This window comes from Acomys minous (assembly GCF_964271855.1).
Source record: "Acomys minous genome assembly, chromosome: 9".
NCBI classification, from domain to species: Eukaryota; Metazoa; Chordata; class Mammalia; order Rodentia; family Muridae; genus Acomys; species Acomys minous.
In genome coordinates, this window is record NC_140490.1 from 86,978,045 (window position 1) to 87,002,018 (window position 23,974).

The 23,974-nt window shown below is 42.9% G+C and overlaps 1 protein-coding gene across 3 annotated transcripts; it reads right to left on the reverse strand.

Moving 5' to 3' along the window:
* Positions 1 to 336: 336 nt before the first annotated feature.
* On the reverse strand, positions 337 to 23,191 carry FBXO7 (F-box protein 7). Of its 3 annotated transcripts, none has more exons than XM_084794233.1 (9): positions 22,898 to 23,191; positions 20,247 to 20,541; positions 15,521 to 15,748; positions 13,041 to 13,182; positions 10,323 to 10,406; positions 5,725 to 5,820; positions 3,680 to 3,856; positions 1,826 to 1,863; positions 337 to 942 (listed from the first exon to the last, which is right to left on the reverse strand). In XM_084794233.1, exons 1-9 carry the CDS (start codon positions 23,017 to 23,019, stop codon positions 556 to 558), a joined length of 1,569 nt encoding a protein of 522 aa, XP_084650359.1. In that variant the 5' UTR covers positions 23,020 to 23,191; the 3' UTR covers positions 337 to 555. The 3 variants fall into 3 exon arrangements, with proteins under 3 accessions (XP_084650359.1, XP_084650360.1, XP_084650361.1); XM_084794234.1 differs by lacking the exon at positions 22,898 to 23,191 and adding an exon at positions 22,691 to 22,829 and having other exon boundaries at positions 20,247 to 20,389; XM_084794235.1 differs by lacking the exon at positions 22,898 to 23,191 and adding an exon at positions 22,691 to 22,828.
* Between the last annotated feature and the right edge of the window lie 783 nt (positions 23,192 to 23,974).

Consider the following 23,974-nt stretch of genomic DNA (forward strand, 5'->3'; position numbering starts at 1 on the left):
CTTTACTGCTGTTAAGACTTACCACCCTAGACATCAAGACACAACGGGGTGGGGGGCCTCGTGGTTATGAGTCAGCCCAAAGGTCTTCCGAGCCCTAAAAGTTCCTTGTAGAATCCAGAAATGTTGCTAAGAAAGGAAAGGGGTGGATCCATTTCCAAGTTCAAGCAGACCAGCTCAGTGTTTATCATGACATCACCTGAGCTTTCACCGAATGAGCCCTGCTGAGAAACAAAAACAGACATTTCCTGTGCCCAATCATCCCCTCACACTAAGAAGTACCCTGATAGTTTTCATAAGGTGTGACTACTATGTCTTTACTGAAAGTCAAGACCACCATTAATTTTTACTTTTATTAGTTTAGCACAGAACATTATCAGTCCCATAAGCTCCATCTCAGAGGTGACTCCAGAGCGGGGACACCAGCAGTCACCTATTCCCAAAGCTAACCCAGCTTTGAGCAACCTTGTGCTTGGTGCCTTCAGAATCAGAAACTGACAGTAGAGCTCGGCATCCGAGGAAACAGCATCCATGGTTTCAGAACAGTCTCCAAACTGGTCACATGAATGGTAGGCGGCTGTCAGCTGACCTACCCCTGCTGGGTCTGAAGGGAAGTCTGTTGTTGGGGCCACCTCTTCCTGGCAAGAGGGGGTTAGGCCCTGGAAGTGGGCCCACAGGATCAAAATGTGGTCTGAGGGGAGGAAAATAGGCAGGTAGCTCCCCAGGCCTTACGACGAGTGAGGTGACCGGGTCCCCAACACTGGGCAGTATTGGCCTCTCATCGTATTCACCACCAATGATTCCTGGAGGAAGCAGCGAGGTGGGAAGGGCCCTGGGGTAGACGGGAATGGGACAGAATGGGGTATGGCGGCATGTCGGCGGCAGGAATAGCTCATATCGCAAACTCGAAGCCTCTTTTCTTTGTATGTGCCTCTTCCTATACAACTGCAGAAAAAGGAGGGAGACAAGATACGGTGAGTGGTGGAGGTAATCCAACCTCTAAGCTGTTCCCCGCACCCTTCCTTCCCATGGGGTAGGCAACCAAGGCAGACAGGCCATAGAATGCTCCTGGGCTTCTACCACATGAAGAGCCTTAGCTCCAGATGCGGGGCCAAGTGAGCACATGGCCAAAGAGTGACCGCTTAATGTGAGGTATCAGAAGGTCCAAACAAGGGATGACTCGGTGGCGTGTATTTTTACGAGTGCAATCTAGTGCTCCATGGCTGACATAAGCTTAAGTGAGCCTTTTGTACGTGCAATTTAAGTATTTGTTGAAAACATCATGCTATAAATAACATTCAGGTACTATAGGCAATCTCGTGTTTTTCATCCCTACTCGATTTCGATTTAAAGCATCAAGCAAGTGGCAATTTTAAAGGGCAGGACATACACTCAAGAACAATACTGTATATTCTGCAGGCAGCTGAGGACTTTCATTCAATTATCTTTCATCAGTCCTTCCTCGGGCCTATCAGTGGTTTTTACTGTCACAATCTACAAACAGAATCATGCACCTTATTCTTTTCACAATGCACTGTGCTAACTATCTAACAGCTTTACATTACCCAAACACCATGACAAGAGTTATTTTTGTGCAAGAAAAATAACCCTTACTATATTTCAATGAAAAACATTTTAATACACTTTGTAGTTATAAGAAAACAAGGACTAAGCCTAAAGTTGAAACATTTTCATTAGCAATATTTAACAATAACTTTAACTTTAATTGATTTCATCACATCACACTAAAAGGGAAAACACGCCTTTCACTACTCACTTGATCGGTATTTGAGTCATAAACATTAGTCTTTGTATTTAAAATACCTACTTCTTTCCAATCTGTGTCTGGACCTCTGACAGCACCATCTGTGAAGGGAAAAAAAATGTAAAGATTGAAGGACTGTTCACGCACCCAGTACTGAACAGAGCAGAACATGAGGCACTTGCAGGCGCACACTGCATGTCACTACTCTCCTGAGTAAGTCAAGTGCTCATCACTGCCTTGTCATGACCTGAGGACTCAGGCAGTGACCCGGGACACTGCGACGGCATGTGCCCCTGCTTCAAAGCTGTGTCTTGAGGTACATGACCTGGCCCAAGAGTGTCTCTTATGTATCTGGATTACAGTCCGTGCTCATTCCTGAAGTCAAGCTGACCGAGTTCTCTTCTGTAGGTGGGTTACATACTTGCTGATCACCAAGAATATGACCATACACACAACTGTTTTAAATGCACTTAAAATATGTGAAATGAGAAAAAAAAATTCAGTCAACTTCAAGCCTAATGAGTTCAGGAAGAAGCTGGCCATATCTTCTCTGAAAGTTATAAGCTAGCTAAGGAAGTTTATAAAAGCGATTCTCAATCTGTGGGTCATGATCCCTTTGGGGGTTGAACAACCGTTTCATGGGAGTCCCCTAAGACCATTGGAAAGCACAGATTTTTATATTATGACTTATGACTCATGACAGTAGCAAAATTACGGTTATGAAGCAGTAACAAAAATAATTTTAAGGTTGACAGTCACCACAGCATGAGGAACTGTGTTGAAGGACCGCAGCATTAGGAAGGTTGGGAGCCACGGCTCTAGCTCCCAAACAACGTTTACACATACTCAGCTGACTACTGGGCTGTGCCCCACAGTGGCAGGCAGATGCACAGGGAGAGGACATCCACCCCACAGTTTACACTCTAGCTGGCTTTTTCTTGTCAGCTGTTGAACGTATGCTGATCACTATGGGGTTTTTTGTTTTGTTTTTAATTACTTGTCTGATATATTTTTTTTTTCTTTCTGTAAGACAAGGTTTTACTCTGTAACCCAGACTAACTTTAGAGGACCTTAGGAACCAAGGAAGAAAAGGAAGGATCAAGGTCATTCACTTTTAAAAAAGTAACCCCAGTTTTAAGACTTGAAATGACTCTATGATATTCTATTAAGGGGAGGGATCTACCCACTGGATTTCCACAGCTAAGGTAGTATGTTATCAGCACGTTCACATTTTCACTGAAGTGTTTTTGACAGGAAACACATAGCAAGTGTGTGCAGTGCAGTAAATACCAACTTGATAGAGTTCACGTTTGTTTTTCTACTGTGATTTTGTTTTCTTTGCCTGTTTTATAAACTGATGCATTGAGTCTATTTCATGACCCACCCTACAGTCAAAACAGTAGCTTCAAAATCATTGGCACGTCAGTACTGGCAGAGAGCAGCTCACACTCAGGCTCTTTCTGGTTTTGGTCTGGAAATCATGGTGCACAAGGTCTAACATCCCATCCCTGCTGCGATGACCACCCAGTCACAAATGTGACGCTGCAGATAAAGCATCCGAGTAGCACACTGAAGGGGACACTGGTCCCTCAAGGCAGTGGGTGGAAGTGCTCTTCATTTAAGCCACAGACTGAAAACACTCTTTGGGAAGGAATAAACCTGTCTTCTACTTTATATCCTGACATGACAGCTTATTGGTTTATAGTGCAAAAAATATTAGTGGAGAAAGTGTTAGTGGCACAGGCTAACACTAGGAAGCTTAGAGCTTCTTCACTCAAAAGCTTCTCAACAAGCTGTAGATCAAAACAAAACAGCAGGGGACAAACCTACACTCAAAACTTTAGCCATCTGAGTAAAACCATAGCAACAATGTGACAAGGAGCCTTTCTCCCATCAACAGGTCATTATGTAAATCACCTCGAAAATCCCGCAGATACAAACATCTCCATAGCAGTGGGTCATTGGATGCGATAAGGAGGTCATGACAGACTGCAGACAGAGCCAGGACAGAACGAACATCCAAAAGTCGGAAGATGCGTAGCTTCAGCTCCAACGGAAGGACGACCAGCCCAAATACATCTGGAAGGTTCAGCACTAGATGGGGAAGAGGCAGCATCAGGAGTTAACGGGTGAAAAAGAGCACCCAGGTTCCCACACGGCCATCAAAGCTGCCACCGCTTTTCTCCGCTACCTCAAACTGCACTTGACTCGCTCTCGGCAAAGTACTGGACTTCAGCACCGGGTCTTTGAGAACTAGTGCATGGCTTGGCTCTCACACAGATGCTCCTGATGCAGGTCACTCCTTCAGGCAAAGCAAACCCTCATGCACATGACTAGAAATAAGTGCTTCACTATGACACAGAGGGGAGAGAGCTGACTGATAAAAGACCTTCCGAAAAACATAAAGCTTGCTGAATGACTATTTCATCATCCATAAACGTTCATCGTAAAATCTACCTCAAAGTTACTAATAGTCAACTTCACCAAGGTAAAATATCTAGTGCCCAATAAATGAAGAGTACGGCTGGCCAGGCAGCTCAGCAGTTAGGAGCACGTATTGCTCTTGCAGGGCACCAGGTTTGCTTCCCAGCACCACAAGATGGCTTACAGTCATCTGTAACTCTGTCCTCAAGGGCTCCAGCGCCCTCTTCTGAGCTATGCTGGCACTACAAGCACATGAGGAACAAAACTACAGAAGAGCAAAATGCTCATCACATAAAAGGTTTTTTGTTTTTTTTTTTTTAATTTTTTAAGATTTTAAAGAATGGAGGCCGTAAATGGCTTAGCAGACAAAGGTGCACGCTACTAAGGCTGATGGCCTGAACTCAATTCCCTGGGACCGCATCGCACAAGGGAAGAACCAACTCTCAGAAGTTCTTCTCTAACCTCCACGAATATTCTGTGTATGAGCCCAAGTGCATGTGTGTATATATACTTACACACACACACGTGCACACACATATACACAATAGGAATAATAAAAACAATTAAGGAAAAAACACACAGTTTATATGCTACACATACTTTTACTGATTACCTACTGTGGGGCCGGCAATGAGAACACAAAACTGACTGAGACACAGTCCTTACCTTCAAGCCACAACCGTACATTGTAGGCCTAGCGTTATTGTGTACTGTGTAAGGATTCAAATGCTGATTTCTGTGCTCCCCCCGCCCCATATCTGGTTGCAATTCTTGCCAGTCTCAATGTTGTGTAAACACTGCTCCCCAATTATTGCCTAATATGTCAATAAAAAAGCTTGACAGCAAATGGCTGAGCAGGGGAGAGAATAGGGCTGGACTTCCTGCTAGCCAGGGGAGGAGAAAAGAAAGAAGAAATGGGGACGGAGCCATGAGCAGAGGTCCAGGCGACACGAGAAAGCAGCTGAAGCAGAGAAAGCCGTAAAATCCAAGTATCTTGGGGATTTTGGCGAAGTGGAAGGCCAGACTAGCTTAGAGAACTTGAAAATAGTAGTGAATGCTCAGTATTGTGCTGTAAAGATTGTTGAATAAATAACACAGTCCAGTCTCAATTATTTGGGTGTTAGCTGAGTTAAGAGAGCAACTAACACACACAATTTTAAAGCCACCACTAACTTTACATTGAAAAGGAATCATGTCAACCATTACGATACAGTGCAGACACTGCCATGGAACCGGGTGTGGCAGGGAGGCTGAGCCAAGAGGATCACAATTCAAGGCAAAGGCTGAGCTACATAGCAAGTCAGACGCCTCCGCGGCCTACACAGTGAAATGTACCTGTCTCAGATGAAAGAGAACAAAAAGGGGCTCTGGGTAAATATACAAGACAAAGTGGGTAACATTTAAGGGATATACACTGGAGTGATTTTAAAAACAAAATTTCAATAAAACAGGTAAAGTCAGATCTCAGAGTTAATGAGAACACTGAGCACTGGCCACTCTTTCAATCCTTCAGTATGTGACAATTTCCCATCTCTCACCTTGTCTCGTGAAAGCCAGAAGAGGGTACACCAGCTGGTCTTTGAACAGACGGGAGAGCTTCTTAAGGTCTTTGTATACTTTGGCTGCACTTTCCCCTAGAGTGTTACACAGTAGAAGTCAAAACACAAAACCAAATAAAAAAAAACCTAGAGTGGTGTCTAAAAAGTATTAAATATTCATGAATAATTCCTGCACAGATAAAGGGAAATTGAAAAATGACACTCAAGTCTTAACATCTATTCCCCAAAGACAAAGGCAGCCAAGTTTGTTAAAAAACAAAACCAAAAACTACTAGAGCTTAAACCAAATATTGATCCTCACATACTGATTGTGGGAGACTTAATATCCACTCTTACCAATGGACAAATCCTTCAGACAAAAACCAAACAGAAAAATGCTACAGCTAACATGTTACAAATCAAATGGACCTATCAGATATTTACAGAACATTTCACCCAAACACAAAAGAGCATACCTTCTTCTCAGTACCTCATGGAACTTTCTCCAAAACTGACCTCATTCTTGGACACAAAGCCAATCTCAATAGACACACACACAAAAAAAAATTGACATAACTCTTTGCACCCTATCAGACCACCATGAATTAAAGCTAAATATCAGCAATACAAACAAAATAAAGCTTACAGATTTATGGAAACTGAACAGCTCCATACTGAATGAAAAGACAGAAATGAAGAAAGTAAAGACTTTCTAGAATTCATGAAAGAAAGAAAGAAAGAAAGAAAGAAAGAAAGAAAGAAAGAAATCTTATACTAGTATCTAACAGCACACCTGAAAGGTCTAGACCAACAACAAAACAAGCAAGCCACCCAAAAGAAGCAGATGACAAAAAATAATCAAGGTAGGGTCTGAAACAGAAACAAATAATAAAATAAAAAATAAATGAAACAGAGTTGATTCTTTGATAAAATCAACAAAGATACAGAAACCCTTATCTGAACTAAATAAAAGGGACAGAATATATAAACAAAATCAGAAACAAGAAAAGAGACATAACAACAAACACTGAGAAAATCCAAAGAATTAGAAGGACATCCTTTAGAAATCTGTACTCCACCAAATTGGAAAATCTAAAAGAAATGGACAATTTTCTCATCAGATAAACAATTTAAATGGATCTATAACCCCTAATGAAACACAAATAGTCATTAAAATCTCCAACCAAACATCTGAGGGTGAAATGGTTTCAGCACAGAATTCTAACAGACTTTGAAAGAAGAGTTATTGCAAATACTGCTCAAATTATTCCACAAAATAAAAGCAGAAGGAACACTGCCCAATTCAGGATACAGTTACCCTGATACCAAAACCACATAAAGACTCGACAAAGAGAATTACAGACCAATTTTCATTATGAACATAGATGAAAAACTACACAATAAAATACTTGCAAACAGAATTCAAAAACACATCAAAAACATCATCACATCAAGTAAGTGTCATCTTACAAGGCAGGGATAGTTTAACATATGAAAATCAGTTAATAATCTGCCATATAAATAAACCAAAAGAATAACCTATATGATCATTTCACTATATTCATAAAAAGCCTTTGACAAAATCCAACATGCCCTTCATCATAAATTTGTGGAGAGATTAGGAATAAAAGGGGCATGCCTAAATGAAATAAAAGCAACTTACATGAAACCTATAGCCAACATCAAATTAAGTAGAAAGAAACTCAAAGCAATATCACCAAAATCAGGAACAAGACAAGGCTGTCCGTTCTCTCCACATCTATTCAATATAGTACTTGAAGTCATAGCCACAGTAAGAAGAAAACTGAGGGAGATTAGAGGGATACAAACGGGAAAGGAAGAAGCCAAAGTTTCATTATGTGCAGATATGATAGCATACATAAGTGACCCCAAAAATTCCACCAAGGAACTCCTGCAGCTGATAAACACTTTCAACAAAGTGGCTGGATACAAGATTAACTCAAAAAAAAAAAAAATCAGTAGCCCTCCTATATATAAATTACAAAGGGCCTGAGAAAGAAATCAGAAAAACACCACCCTTCAAAATAGCCGCAAATAATACAAAATATCTTGGGGCAACTCTATCCAAGCAAGTGAAAGACTCGTATGATAAAAACTTCACGTCTTTTAAGAAAGGAACTAAAGGAAGATACGGATATGAGAAGACGGAAAGATCTCCCATGCCATGTAACAAAAATGGCCATCCTACCAAAACCAAGTACAGATTCAACGTAAGCACCATCAAAAGTCCAAAACAATTCTTTACAGGCCTCAAAAAAACAATTCTCAGCTTCACATGGAAAAATAAAAAACCCAGGATAGCTAAAACAATCCTGAACAATGAAAAAGCTGCTGGAGGTCTCACCATCCCTGACTTCAAGTTGTATTACAGAACTGTAGGAATACATTCCAAACGGTAGGCCGGGCGTGGTGGCACATGCCTTTAATCCCAGCACTCGGGAGGCAGAGGTAGGTGGATCTCTGTGGGTTCGAGGCCAGCCTGGACTACAAAGAGAGTCCAGGACAGTAAAGGCTACACAGAGAAACCCTGTCTCGAAAAAACAACAACAAAAAGAACAACAACAACAAAACACACAAAAAACCCTGCATGGTACTGGCATAAAAACAGACACATTGATCAACAGAACTGAATTGAAAACCCAGATGTAAATCCACACACCTATGAAAACTTTATTTTTGATAAAGAAGGCATAACAACAGACTGAAAAATAGACAGCATCTTCAACAAATAGTGCCATCAAAGTACATGTCTGCATGTAGAAGAATGCAACTAGATCCGTGTTTGTCAGCCTGCACATAACTCAAGTCCAAGTGGATCAAAGATCTCAACAGGAAACCCAACACATTGAACCTGATAGAAGAGAAAGTGGAGAACAGCCTTGCTCGCACTGGCACGGGACACAACTTTGCTTTTCAGATCTTCAATACAGTTTGTTTGTTTGTTTAAAATTCAAAACAAAACCTTCTTGTAAATATCTGACTAGGAACTTGGAAGAGTAAAATGAGCTACTGGGCTCTAAGCTCCGAGCCACAATACAACACAAATGACTTGCCAAATAAACAGCATATGCCTATCTAACACAAAAGGACTTGAGGAAAAATACTTCACTAAAGTCTATAAACTTTTCCGGAGGAAAAAACTTTCTCCCTCCCTTGCTTTTCTCCTTTTCATATTTAACAGATAAAGAACAGGAATATCTGAGCTAGACCCCTAGATGAGGCTGTTTTTTAAAAGACTTAAGAGTCAGACAATCTACCCTAATCCTGATTCCCTCTACTACTGAGGTCTGGGATGCTGAGATGATTTTGTCTTCTCTAGAGCTATTTTCTTATTTGTAGTATGAGCATGAGCATGAGCATAAAACCTGCTTAGGAGCATGAAATATATATTCATGACAAGCTCCTCCCTAGGATGAAGATAAACATAGTATTGAGGAACTTTTTTAAGTTCTCTGATCATGACAGAAAATATATTTACAGATTTATGAGTCTAGCATTTTCAATAGGGGCAAAATCACCCCAAAGGTGGCAAAAAAGCCAGTTCTTGGAAAATACTAACTTAGCCTTCAGAAGGGCTACAGTACTCAAGTATGGCATGTATTTGTGATACGAAAATGTCGCAGGAAAGAGTGATTGTACAGCAGAGTGTAAGGGGCCTAGGAGTCCTTAGAAGAATGACAGTAAAAGAAATAACAGGCTGACTAAAGGCGGTCCAATGCCAAGATCTCATGCATGCAGCTGGAAAGCCCTGAGAACATCCTGCTCCTCCTCCTGCCTTCAGTCTCCCAGGGAGGAATAACCTGGATCCAGCCAGTCTTGTCCAAGAGATGCTACTGTAAATGCCATCTCTCTCATTTGCCTCTTGATATTTACTGTAGTTTCCCCCAAGGACTGAAGGGAAAGGACATGCCCAGCAGAGAAGAGGAAGGAAGACACATTCCTTCTTCTCTCCACTCACCATTTCTGCTCCCACCTGTGTACGTTTAACCAAAACCAGTAAAAAAAAAAAGAGAAACCTGGCTTTTTTCAATCTATTAAGAATTTTATGGGATACAGACAAAGCCATATTAATGACCCAAATTTTAGGGAAATGCTAATCTCATCAAATATTAGCATTTTTATCAAATTTATATTAAAAATATTCAAATAGTTTTCTCCACTAACATTCAATAAGTACTGAATTTCTTCCATGAAACACAGATCTTCTCTGACTCAGTTAAATGGGAGAAAGCTCTCCAAATACTAACCCAAGGAACTGGGAGAGAACATCAGTGTGACAAATTACACGCAAGTGTTAGTTCCTACAGGATAACTATAATTTAGTGCTCAAAGACCTTAAGAGTTATTAGAAACAAATTCTTCAAACTGTAATCAAACCCTCCACTTTTCTCCCCTCTGGATTTGTGGTGCAGAAGTGGCAGCCAGGGCCTGTACTTGCCAGGCAAATGCTCTGCCATGGAGCCACACCCCTAACCCTAAACACCTGAATTCTTAGAGGCAACACTGTTTGGGAACTCAGCCTTTTCAACACCACCTCCCAAAGCTTCGTTCCAAAAGTGAAGTCAGGGGTACATCACCTGGTTCCACTCCACTAACGTAGGACGCTGGCTGCAGCTGCACTGATTTCACATTCTGAATTCCACCGTTGATTTTTATTGCAGCTGTAAATAAAAGAAAGAAAGATGATAAAGCAACCTGTCGCCTCCTGAGCTGATCCCCTTGGTGCTTGTGCAGGACTGCATTTCCTTGCCTCCATAGACTAAAGGACACATTATTCCAAACGAACTGCTCTGAGCCCATTCTTCCTCTCAAAGCACGGTCAAAAGGCTAAACCTGCCATGAAGTAACCAGCCACAAACACCACCTTTGTAGGACACAGTGAGAGTCTTCATACCCAACCCACTGAGTATCATCAACAGCAGCTTATGAGTAATTGACAGATCTGCAACAAGGTCATCAGGACCAGGCAAGCACAGAAGACCATTATTTCTAATGAAGTCACTAAAGCATTACTCATTTGTTTTCATCCTTGGCAATGGTCAATCCTTGTTCATTAACAGGATCCTGCCAGTTTTCACAGCACTATTACTTTCTAGACCCAAAAGACCAATATTCTTGACATCACAAGAGGGTTCAATTTTAGTTTTGTATACAAAGGCACACTTCATCTCAGCTTATGAAAGAGGCAGTGATGGGCTTATGCACGTGTGCGTCAAGCCGTGCCCTGGGTGAAGGAAAGGTTTAAAGACACTGTTCCTTTTCAAAGACGTGAGCCTGGAGTGACTGGCTCCTGTGGGAACCTACAAGTCACTGATCTGCAAGGAACAAGGGACTGCAACCCCAGAAATTAAGAAGCCATCAGAACACTTAGTGAAGAGCAGGTATTATACGCATGTCCTTAGGTACCTTTGTATGGAACTGAGATAAAGCTCACCACCTCACATTCGCTATTAACGTTTGGTAACTTCCACTGTCCAAGTTGTGACGCGATAAGTCAGGGTGACTAGACAGGAACAGAGACCACTGTCACTCTCGGCACAAAAGGCCAATCTATACAAGCTAACTGTGAGAACAAACACATTACTCAGCCTTCACGCTGTCAGTCACATCCTGACAAATGTACAGTATCTCAGCTTTAAAGTGAAATGCTGACACACTTGAGAACTGGGCAGTTACAAGGAAATGGGAAAAAGTTACATAAGAGGACTAAAAGCTACCTTCTAATTCTAAAATAAAAAATACTGTAAGTTAGTTTTCAAAACAAATTTTAGTAAAAACCCTTTTCTAACACAGAACCTCAACAGACAAGAGGGAAGTGTGTTATGAGAGCGGGGACTCCACCTATGTCACCTCAGAAAAACAAGCAGCTGAAGGACACCGTGGGGACACAGGGAGGAAGGGGTTGCAGGCTACCCTGATGAGACCTGATAGTCTGTGATCAAACGGTGGGTGAGGAGGCCCCCACCAGAGGTCTAGGGGAGGGGAATAGGGCAGAAGAGGGAGGGAGGGTGGGAACTGGGATATAAGAATGAAGGGATAACAATCAGGATGTAATGTAAATAAATTATAATAAAAATTAATGAAAAGAAAACCCTTGGCAGGAGGCAGCAAACAAGGCAATCTGTTATACAAACATTACATTCTACCTCACCTCACCAGCTTACACGTCTGAAAAAGAACCTCAAAAATAAAGAGTGTTAGCTCAGATGGGTGGTACTCACTCACAATCCCCAGAACTTGAGAGGCCGAGACAGAGGATCAGAAGTTCAAGGCCAGCTTCAGCTACATAAAGAATTTGAGGCCAGCCTGGGCTACATGGTCTCAATTTCAAAAATATAAAAATGAAGCAAAAGATCAGGATGAAAGGCAAGATCCTAGTTACCCAAATAGATCTCCAGCATATGAGATCAGGAGAGCATTCCAGAGACCAGCGGTAGTTGGGAAGGACCTGTGTGACATCATGACTAACATGAAACCCAGAGACAGTACACCTCAGGGAAGCTTCCTAGTAAGAGAGGAGAAAGCGAAGAGGTTCTTTATTCAGAGAACTTCCATGGGGAAGGGCAGCTAAATTGTGCACATACCAAGGCTGCAAAATCTCGTCAGTGTTTCTGTGTATCCACAGCCACAGAGATGCCAAACTGGCTAAATAAAACCTTAGACCAACCTCATAAGCCCAGGTAAAGACTTAAAGAAGTAAATAAAAAAGGCATTCACAGACATGCACACACACACAGACACAAAAACCCTTCAAACAGTTGATACTCAGTAAAAGTCATTTTTTCCCTATTATCACAGCTCTCACAGAATACAGTGTTCCAAGACTGAGACATCAAAAGAAAAGGGCTGAGGCTGGAGAAGTGGCCCAGCAGTTAGTTACAGGCACTGGCAGCTCTCCCAGAGGAGCCGGGTTCAATTCCTAGCATCCACGTGGCAGCTCCCAGCTGTCTGTGACACCAGTTCCAGGGGACCTGATGCCCTCTTCTGGCTTCTGTAGGCACTATAGGCATGTGCTGCACGGACAGACATGCAGACATACATACACTCACAAACATAAAATAAACATTTTAAAAGAAAGAAAAACAAGGGCTACCCCAAGAGTGAAAAAGGAGCTCTCCTAAACCAGCGCCCCCATATTTTTAACCCTTCAGGCACGCTATCACTGGTATAGCAATTGAGCTGTGAATGACTCAGAACTACCTGACAGCCAGCCACTGAGGTGGCTACAAAATGTTTAAAAAGAAACTCTTTCCTCGATTCATAAGGCTGCAACCATGACTGCACAGCTCCATTACCATTTATAATGATTAGGTTTCCCAAAGGCACACAGGTGAGCACAGCGAAGCCCTCCTCGCACAGAGGATGCATGTACTGCAGCTTGTACACCCCACTTGACCTCCACTTCTGGGGCATGGACGCTGCTTTGGCTTCAGTCATCTGAGGAATGAAAGGAAAGGAAAAATAATGAAGAATGGTGTTGTGCTATTCCTCTTTTCGGCCACAGACAGGATTTTGCCCTAAAATGGGCAAACTTAGATGCAGGCAGAGTCGACGGCCAAACTCTGCCAAGACAGGGTAAGCAAGTCCTCAATAGTTCCTGCTTCACATTATGTCTGTCAGATACACTGGGCCAGAAGGCTGAAGATGATGCTCCAACGTTATAGAGAGTTTTGGGTGTCTGTTCAGGCAGCAAACCATCTCTGCCATTTTTTCATTTTGGAAGCTGCTATCCTGCACTTCCTGTTTACTCAGGTAATCAGTTTTATTTCTTCTCATGTCTCTGATGAGGTTGAAGACCAGATAGTTTAGTTTTACAATCAAGCTTAGTTGTTTAGGGGTTAAGATGTTTTTAGATCTAGATAGATGTTTTATTGCTAGAGATGAGATATGATAGATATTGATTTACATTCAGAACTTTACACTCACCATGATAGGAATGATGTTTACTTCAAGTTTGTCAAATAAGAATAGCCAAATCACTATGAATGTAACATTTATATAATTCCTGATTTTTTCATGGTTCTTCTTGTTGTATGTAGTTTATTCTACTTATGTGTAATAATATAAATGTATATGTAAAAAAGGGAAAATAAAAAGAATTTTAAAAAAACATGAAAATCAGCAACACCCCTAACTTACTGAACAATGCAGCCCCCTTGGACTGCTGACATGGCTCAACAGGTAAAGTGCTCATCACAAAAGCCTGATACCCAAGACTGAGCCTTGGAACCCACATAAAGGTGAGTTGGAGCACCAACTCCACAGATGGTGTGCACATGCCCCCACATGCACACAGCACACATCTTTCTTTTTTTTTTTCCTTTGGACAGGGTTTCTTTTTTTTGTAAAGATTTATTTATTATGTATACAGTGCTCTGCCTGCAGGCTAGAAGGCACCAGATCTCATTATAGATGGTTGTGAGCCACCATGTGGTTGCTGGGAATTGAACTCAGGACCTTTGGAAGAGCAGCCAAGGCTCTTAACCTCTGAGCCATCTCTCCAGCCCAGCACACATCTTTAAAAAGATGCACAGCCTCCTTGACAGAATGTGCACTTCATTAATACTGCCACCAAAGGAGGAGAACATGCTGTAATATTTTTCTATCAACCTTTTTGTTTTAATAGGTGAAATGACATCATAGAAATAAGGCTTAATTTTTCTCTTCTAAGACTCACATTTCTACCTAGCAAAGACGTGCCATTTTCAAGACCCCAAGTTGGACATTACTTCTTTCCTATAGCCTATTTTCTAAAATTCAGTTCACATTTCTGTTGCTACATATTTGTTACACTATTATTTATAATACATCCTACTAGTCTTGTCTTTCATCCTACTTGTGGAGTCTCTAAGGAATGTGAGGCTCCATGCATGCTGTGCCCAGGCAGACAATACTCTTGGGTTATCCTTCATCTTTGTATCCATCACACGGCCCACAAGAGGAACAGAAGAGCAGTAGTACAGGAGTGTGCAAGACGCTGAGCTCCATGCCAAGCTTACAAAGTCAGAACCTGTACGCTAGCACGGTCCCACATATTCCTCAGCTCCCCTCTAACTGTTCTCTGAGTCCCTGGGCCTCTGGCTGTGCAAAGGTCTCTCCTATGACTTACACAATGTACTGTAACGGTCTAAATGTTTGTCTAATCTCAGACTAATCCTAACCTGAGAACAAAGAGCTGAGAACAGACAAAAACAAATAAACAAATTTAAAAAGCCATTGACACTAGTAGATGCTTAATAAACACATTCTGAACGAAGATAAGCAACCATAGAGCAAAGCCATGAACATCAAACATAGCTTAGCCAGCATCTAGTCAAATTTAGTGCCACCACTTTATCTGTATATTACCATATATAAGCCTTTTGTCTTTTTTTTTTAACCAGTTGCCATTGTCTCTGAAATACTAAACGCTAAAAAAGGAAACAAAGGTAGAAGGAGGAACAATGGAAAGGGACACTTACTGAGCACCTACGACAAAGCCCTAGGCCCAGCCTGGTGACACGCCTTTAATCACAGCACTCGGGAGGCAGAGGCAGGTAGATTGATGCGAGTTCAAGGCCAGCCTGGTCTACAAATCGAGTCCAGGGCAGTCGGGGCTACACAGAGAAACCCTGTCTTGAAAAAACAAAAAACAAAACAAGCAAACAAAAAAAGACAAAGCCCTGTGTCTAAGATTTTATGTTCAACAACCAACCACATTTACTAAAGACAAGTGGAGTACCACAATGCCCTGGTGACTGTGGTACCCCTCACAAGATATTTAGGTTGAACTTACCTGAGGTATGTAGCCCGACTCGACCATGAGGAGATGGACCAGCACTATCAAGGCATCACTGATGTTGGAGCAGCCGGCTGACTGATACAGAGTCTCTAGAGAATGTGGCACCTGCCCCTCCTCTGACTCACTGCAGAGCATCGGTTCCAATGGATGGAAACCAGAAACCTCTTCCATATCCATGGCATCCTGAACTGACTCAGCTTCAACACTTTGACTAGGCCCTTCCTAGAAAGGATGACAATAATAAATTCATTAATTTCACATAGGACATTTTATACCCTAAACAAAGCAGGGATCAGTGCTCAAAATGAAAGCACAGCATGAGGTTCACAAATAGGAGACATCTTAAGGAATCTCTCCTAAACAAATGAGACTTGCAGCCTCCACCTCCAGCCTGAACCCTGTAACTCCAGACTAAAACCCTGGAGCTCATCTGTGAGACTCCGTAACAGTTACTAAACAGTACTAAATGTGACGTCTTCACAGTTCCAACTACTGTCGTGCCTGGGTGTCTCCAAGACTGTGCTTCCTGCGCTGCTGATACTTCAGGGCCCCGTGATGTGTCTCCTGACTTCCAGGAACAGCACTTCCTCAAAGTGCCTGCCTCCCCGTCTTGTCTCATACATGCTTCTGCCAGTTCCCCTGGAAATCAAGAATCCAGTCATGTCTTCTGTCCCAGGATTTCCTCATACGGGCAATGGCATTTCCCATCACTGCACCTTCAATCTGTGTTCCTGGATGTTCGTAGGGGAAAGCTGGTACAGAGTCAGGTAGAGAAACACTCCACGGTCTATCTAATCCGACCCTGCATATTCACGGGATCCAGCAGTAACCTTATAAAAGCTCTGGGGATTCTAAATCAGGAGTAATGTGTGCAACGAACCAAACACATTCGCCTTCCTCACTCACACTTAGCATCTTGTATGCACTTATAACAAAGTCACAAAACAAGTGTTTCAGAGACAGACTGAGGAGCGCAGGCCTAGAAAACTAAGTCCAGAAATCTGGGCTCATAAGACCCGTCATCATCGCTCCCTGACTCAAAATCTGTTCGCTTTCTCCCAGCCCTTCCCTTCCCACGTCTACAGCAGACCCAAGGGATGTCACGGCCTTTACTACTGCACCTTAGCACACTTATTCCCACATCTGCATCTCTCCATGACTGCAAGTTTGTGTAAAGTATAAGACTACACAAGTCATCAATTCTGTAAAAAATGAATACAGTTCCCGCCACATGGTACACACTCAGTAAGGATCTGTGACAACGGCTGGAAGGTGACACACTGCCATTTCATGGTACACACTCAGTAAGGGTGTGTGACAACGGCTGGAAGGTGACACGCTGCCATTTCATGGCACACACTCAGTAAGGGTGTGTAACAACGGCTGGAAGGTGACATGCTGCCATTTCATGGCACACACTCAGTGAGGGTCTGTGACAACAGCTGGAAGGTGACACGCTGCCATTTCATGGTTTTGCTTACCGGGTATTCTCTCATTCACCCTTACAATCATCATATAACTTAAGAAGGGAAAAAGACAGTGCCTTTTTATAGGTATAATTGTTAAATCAAAAATAAAATAAAATAAAATAACCAGTCAAGATTATCTACTTATACAACTTGGAAATGAACCAGGTCCTCAGATTCATCAGCAAGGTTTTTAAATGTAAAACATGCTTTAGGAAAGCTAAGTTGGTACACTGATTTTAGGCAGAAAGTTTGTTCCCCAGTCTGTGCTCAACTCTTAAGACAAAGCAAGCTGCTTCTTTTTTAGGATTTGATTTCCAGAAAAAGGAGTGGCAGGAGAATTTAAAGTTAGAAAGTATAAGACAAGGCTGAAGGACTGGACTAGAGCCACAGCAGATTTTTATTCTTTCCAAATCAGCAGAGTTAAGGCTTAATTGGCTACAGAAAGATCACACTTGCTAAACCACAAACCCTACGCAGGCACAGTGGCACACACCCGTAATTCCGTCACTTAGGAAGTTGAGGTGGCAGAATTGAGAGTTCAAGGTCGAGCTACATAACAACATCCTGTCTCATAAATAGAATTTAAAATTAAATGGGCTCTGTTAATTCATACTACCTAAAAGATGTTACTGAATAAAACATCTCCATAATTTTTTTTGAACAAACAAATCACTATGTTAAAAAGCAATGCATCAAGTCTAAATTCTTAAAATAACCCCTTCAGTTTGCCCCACTAGTCCTACATTGGCCATTTACTACTTAGGCACAACACATGTGGAAATGTTTAAGCAGCCTTACCCTTGGCTGCCAACTACAGACCCGCTGTGGGCTTATCAAACCTCACTCCTGAGTCCAGACAGCACTGGCGTCCTCTGATACGAGTGTCCATCACCCTCCTGCTTGAGAACAGACAACAGCTGAGCACCACCTCTAGACAGTTTTGCCACAGGCCACTTACAGAACTAGAACAAATGGCCAGACGCCACGGGAGCGCTATCAGGTCGGAGACGGGTTATCCCTGCCATCGTCAACAGTAGCTCCTAAGCACCATCAAGTACAACGAACTCACATTTAGTTACACAATAAGGTTCCTCGCCTCTGGTTTTGAGTCTTTTCATCCATGTATATTCCATTTCCACAGCTCCCTTCTACACTGAGCCGGCAGATCATACAGATTCAAGGACTCCGAGCAACACTTATGGCTTCAAGCTCGTCTCCCAACAAGGGTTCCTTCACCCATAGAAAACTTACAGGACAAACGATACACTCTTAGAACTGGAATCACCACCTTGAGGCACCAGGAGGTTCTCAAAAAGTTTCCAAAGAAAAATGAAAGTACTACACACGCTGTAAAACGCCATCTTACTGGAGGATTTTTAGGGCGCACTGAAGTAAAGGGAATACGCTGTAAAACGCCATCTTACTGGAGGATTTTTAGGGCGCACTGAAGTAAAGGGAATGGGCTCTTTTCTCTAGGTTTATCTTTGAAAGAGTCTGTCAGTAAAAACAGAATCATGGATATATTTTAAGTATGCAGTCAGATATCCTTATTTATCACACACATCACCCTACGAAGCAGAAACATACAAGAATGATTTTGTAAGACAAATTAAAATTATTGTATCTAGAAATTATTTTAACAACATCAATTTATTAAGTATTTTAATAACCACCTATTCAGAATATCTACTTATTCTTAATGTCATGGACCTATGTTTAAGGTTAGCAAAAGAAATTAAACTGAGGTGATAAAAATATATACATAAAAGTTAACAATGGTTTATGTGTTAATATTAAAGAATTGTCTCATTTGAGGCTAGCCTGGTCTACAAAACAAATTTCAGGACAGCCAGGGCTGCTACACAGAGAAACCCTGTCTTTAAAAACCAGAAAGAAAGAAAGAAAGAAAGAAAAAAAGAAAGAAAGAAAGAAAGGTAGGTAGGTAGGTTTGTTTCATACAAAGTATAAAACAAATGCTAAGAGACTGGAGAGATGGTTCAGTGGTTAAGAGCACTGGCTGTTATTCCAGAGGTCCTGAGTTCAAGTCCCAGCATTACATGGTGGCTCACAGCCATCTATTACTGGAATCTGATGCCCTCCTCTGACATGCAGACACACGGGAAGACAGAACACTCATATACATGCATAAATAAATCTTTAATAAAAAATAAGCAACTTACAAAGTGATAAAGGTAACCAGTGAATGGTTTAAATCACTGGACTGTAATTAGCAAGGACCTTGGAATGCAGGCAGTACAAACAGGAAAAGGAGGATCAGCAAGGGCGCCAGGCCACCACACCACCGGTCACACGGTCAGCGTGTGGTGCCCTTGCATGTGACATGTGAAAACGGAAGAGTGAGAATGATCAGGAATCTGTAGTAACTAGAGCCGATCACTGACAGGAAAAGACCAGAAAGTGGCCCTGGAGAGGAGGGGTAGGACAACTTCCAGAAAGCCTGGCTACACGACAGTAAGGGACTTTCTTTTCTGTAAAACAACATGGTCGGGCTAGAGACATTTGCTAAAAAAAAATACAGACCTCTCAGACACAGAGCTACTGCAGAGCACGAGAATAACATAGTGAAGACACAGGAAGCAGACAGCCTAAAAGACAGAGTGACAAACACAGACTGGCAGCCTGTGCTGCAAGACGTCAAAGGCACAGGAACTCAGTGGCCCCACTGAGGGGCAGAGCAGGGAGTTCCTATGCAGAGAACAGACCACTGGTGCATATTATTTCCATTTCCAAACTGTTAAGACACAGAATCTGTGGAAATAACTGGACATTAGGTACAATATTAATGAGTGCAGTAGCCCTTTCGTGGTAAGTTAGGAACCAGAAACTCACAGACGGACACCATAGGATCTAAAGGAACATCTGAACAAAACTGCAAAACCACCCATGTTAGAATGCCAGTGAAACATTAGTCTAGATGTTTAGTAGTCAAAAAGATAATGTTCAAGCCGGGCCGTGGTGGCTCACATCTTTAATCCCAGCACTCGGGAGGCAGAGGCAGGAGGATCTCTGAGTTCAAGGCCACCCTGATCTACAGAGTGAGTTCCAGGACAGCCAAGGCTACACAGAGAACCCCTGCCTCAAAAACCCAAAACAAAACAAAACACCAAAGTTCATAAATGGCAGAGTCTATAATTTACTGATGCTAATCATCCTGACGGGCGTAGGATTCCTCTGAAGCGTCAATATATCTTATCAACAACTGTATTGAATTCTTCATCTTTAATACCCACCATACTGTCATCGGTCCGGGCAGGGAACTGGGTGGCCTGTCCTTGGGATGAATCACTCCATTGCTCATCTGGGATGTTAGCCTGACTTGAGCTGGCAGCCAAAGAAGGTTGCTCATTATTCTGGAGTGAGGAATGCTCTGAATCTGTAGATGAAGGTAAGTTAGGTGCCGCCATGTCATCTTCAAGAACCAAACATATCAAGTCCCCAGAAACAATCCCATATGAAGCCAAGGTCTCTTCATCTCCAGTGAGCGCATCCTTGTTGTTCAGGGTAATTGCAAATCGGGTATCAGAACTGCCAAGAAAGACGGGTGAGCACAGTAAGAGCTACCTACTCCACTATTCCAAATACTACATTTGGAATACATTAAAGTGTACGCTATGTACCCCCTCAAAAAACCACTAAGTAACGAAGAAAAGCAGGGGATCTAAATTACTCGTTCTTCTCATCAAATGCCCGAGTCATAGGTTTCTAATGGCTAAAACTTTAGTAGCCGGGGAAATACAGTAGTTATCTATATGTTCATATAATACCTACATTTTCACCAATTCTAAAGCATTCACTTTTCAGCATCACTGAAGTTGAGGTCCTTCCTAAACTTAACATCAGTTTAATTCACAGCTTTACTTCCAGCTTTACACGGGTGCTGGAAGTTCAAACTCAGGGCGTCAGGCTCTTGCGTCAGGTGCTTTAGCCATCTCCCCAGCCTGATGCCCTTTTCTTTCATATGCATCCATTTTCCTCATCAATTAAAGGACTATTCCCACTCCTAAGAAAATAACCTGCTCTGCTGCTACCCGCAAAGCGTTCTGACAAACAAAAAGCTGAAGTCTGCCAGCTGCCCATGAAAACACCAGGTCAACTTTGGCAGAAAAAAGGGAAAACTCCCCAAGTAAACCATTTGTTCTGTAGAAAGATAAGAAACGGTCTGCTTAACAGAAATGTTAATTTAACAGTTTTCCCTCCCACTTTTCTGAAGTATTTTCCAAGGTCCTATATTTCTGAAAGTACAGCAATGGGGGGAGGGAGGGAGTGGCGGTGAATTTCACCAACAAATGGCAACTTTGAAAAAAAATCTACTTTATACCAATCTTTGACTTGCTTACTTAGAAAATGCTCTTTTAGAATAGCAAATGTGTCATGTGGACACATTTTAAAGCTTCCCTTTTGTTCCCCCAAATGAATACAATTTCAGGCGAATTTACTTTCACAAGCTGAGGCTTAAATTCCATCCAACTAACCAACTTCAACTGTGAAAACAAGCCTGAAAGAGAAACTAACTTGGGGCTCCTGGGTTTCACACTCTTTCAAGGCTGCCCTGCTTAACTGAAAAGCACTACAATTTGTAAATATTTTAAAAATACAGTTCTCAAAGTATGTGTGGAAGGGCAACTGTTATCAACATATAAAACACCCAGTTTTACATCACAAAGAAACAAGCAGGTAGGTCATCATTATGTGAAAATACGGTAATATGTTGTTTATTCTTTTAATGTGAAAAAAGCTCTCTTTAAAAAATGTTTTGGTCAACATTATTATTTTATTAGACAGGGTCTCACTATGTAACCCTGGCTGGTCTGGAACTTGCTATGTAGACCAAGCTGGCCTTGAACTCTAAGAGATTTACCTGCCTCTGCCTCCAGAGTGCTAAAATAAAGGTGTAGCTCAGGCTCACTTTTAATTTAACAATAATATAACTTTTTATATAACAACGTGGGGGCTGGGAAGAGAGCAAGTAAGAGAAATTTATACAGGGCTTCACTTTGCTTAATTCCTTACCAAAAAAAAAAGTGAAATACACTTACTTAAAATGCCAATCAACGGGAAGGGTTTTTCTTTTGAATTTCTCATTTTAATAGCCCAAGAGCCCATCTTTAAAAAAAAAATTTTTTTTTTCCTTCACAAGCTCAAATTTCTAGCTCAGCACTTAAAGTGGGTCGCCCATATAGTTTTCTCTCTACGATCTGAAAATATCCTCTGCGGAAACACAGAAGCCTCATCTGCAACCTCATAAATTAGTAACAGAACTTAATCTTACTGTCTCAACTTGCCACCAAACTGCAAGCTCTCTGGAGTCAGGCCTCTGTTTTATGAGAAAAAAAGCAACATCTCGCCCAGAAAATGCCCACTGACCTGAAGCACGCACGCGTACTTCCTAAAACGGTGCAGCTGAGACATTTTACAGTTAGGTGCGGAGTCTGGCTCCAGCACGCTCAGCTGTGCTCAAAAGTTACTGCAGCCCCAAGCAGGGGGCACAAACGATGGCGGCCTAAGGGTGCCAAGAAGTTTGTCACTCCGGGCTCGATGCTTTCCCAGTTTAACCACTTAAAACAGCCTAACCACCGAGGGAAACTCGAGCTGCGGTGGGTTTCCATCGGGAGGGTGTTACCGCAAGCCAAGCGTCCCCGCGGCGGCCACCGCACACCCGGAAGTGACTACTCACCGGGGAGGACAGCGGTACCCGGGGGAGGCTGGGCCATGGTCGGCGGCGAGCACCCTGCGGCCGAGCGTCACAGTCAGAGGTGCTCATCAGCGCCACTACGCCCCGGAGGCCCGGGCCTCACGTGACCTCCCGACGCGCGCCTTCTTTCCCCCCCACCCCACCCCACCCCACCCTCCGAGCCCCACGACCGAGGGCGCGGCCGCTCACCTGAACCCCCATTTGGGGAGCAGGACCTGGCTGAGCTGCGCGCGCAGCTGCCCGAGCGTCGGCTCCGCGTCCGGCACCTCCAGCTGCTGTGTCCGCCTCTGAAGCCGCACGCGCAGCCTCATGGCGAAGAGGACCTCAAGCCTCGGCCCCGGCCCGAGGAGAAACCGAAAGCCTTGTATGTAGCTCCGGGCCTGCGCGTCCAAGGAATTCCCCCGCGCTCGCCTCTCTCCCTCTCTCTCTCTCTTTCGACTACGCCCCCTACAGTCCTCTACTTAAGCCGAGTGCCGAACGCCTGCTCTTGCCATCGGTTGGCTCGGCGCACGACTGCGCCACCTGGGGGCGAGATGCTCACGGCGCAGGCGCTGCTGAGTCCGCTTCAGCGCACAGTGCGCATCCGCTGGGGTGAGAGGAAGCTTATCCCTTCCATCCTGGTTTGCATGACCTTTCGTTCTGGAAGGACCGCTGCAGACAGACGGTGTGGAGACGTGACAGACAGCCCCTAACCTGGCGGCACTGTGGCTTGACATTCCCAGAACTGTTATCCCGGTTATTAGAGAGCTCAGCCCTGCCTGAGTAATAATTTACGCAGGTCCCCTGTGATGACTAAAGAAAGTTAATGTAAGGAGCCAGGCATCCCTTAAGGGCTGTTGCTCTGGAACACCTAGGAGATCCGAGTGGCCTGCAAGTGAGGTAAGAATAGGATTAATAGGCTACAAAGTATTAACAGCTGCCTTTGATTCTGTAAAACTCACTACCACTACGTGAAAGGGATGATACGATCTTTTTATTACTGTATAGCAGAGAAAGTAAGAAACAACCAAGGGAAGTAAAACAATTTTCCTCCAAAGCTGCCGTCCTTCTGCTAGCAGTAAGAATTCATTCAATCTCAGTTTGAGTCGAGCCTAAGTTGTTGGCTTCTCCCAGTACGCTGGAATGCCACAACAGTTTACCTCTCCACTTTGCAGGGAAAATCCTGATAAACCAGCCTACTCCATTTTAGTCTTAAAAAGCCATTTTATAGTAAAGACAAACTAGGTTCATTCTTGTTTATGATTAAATGTTTCTCAAGGATTGGGC

What these genes read in the sequence shown, in the direction of transcription:
- FBXO7 (XM_084794233.1), bottom strand. Translation starts at nt 23,019, where the DNA reads ATGAGGCTGCGCGTGCGGCTTCAGAGGCGGACACAGCAGCTGGAGGTG. An exon ending in AAACCTAATCATTATAAATG is followed by an intron (nt 10,407 to 13,040) that starts GTAATGGAGCTG and finishes TTTTATTTACAG; the next exon opens with CTGCAATAAAAATCAACGGT. An exon ending in TCTGGCTTTCACGAGACAAG is followed by an intron (nt 3,857 to 5,724) that starts GTGAGAGATGGG and finishes TTCCCCATCTAG; the next exon opens with TGCTGAACCTTCCAGATGTA.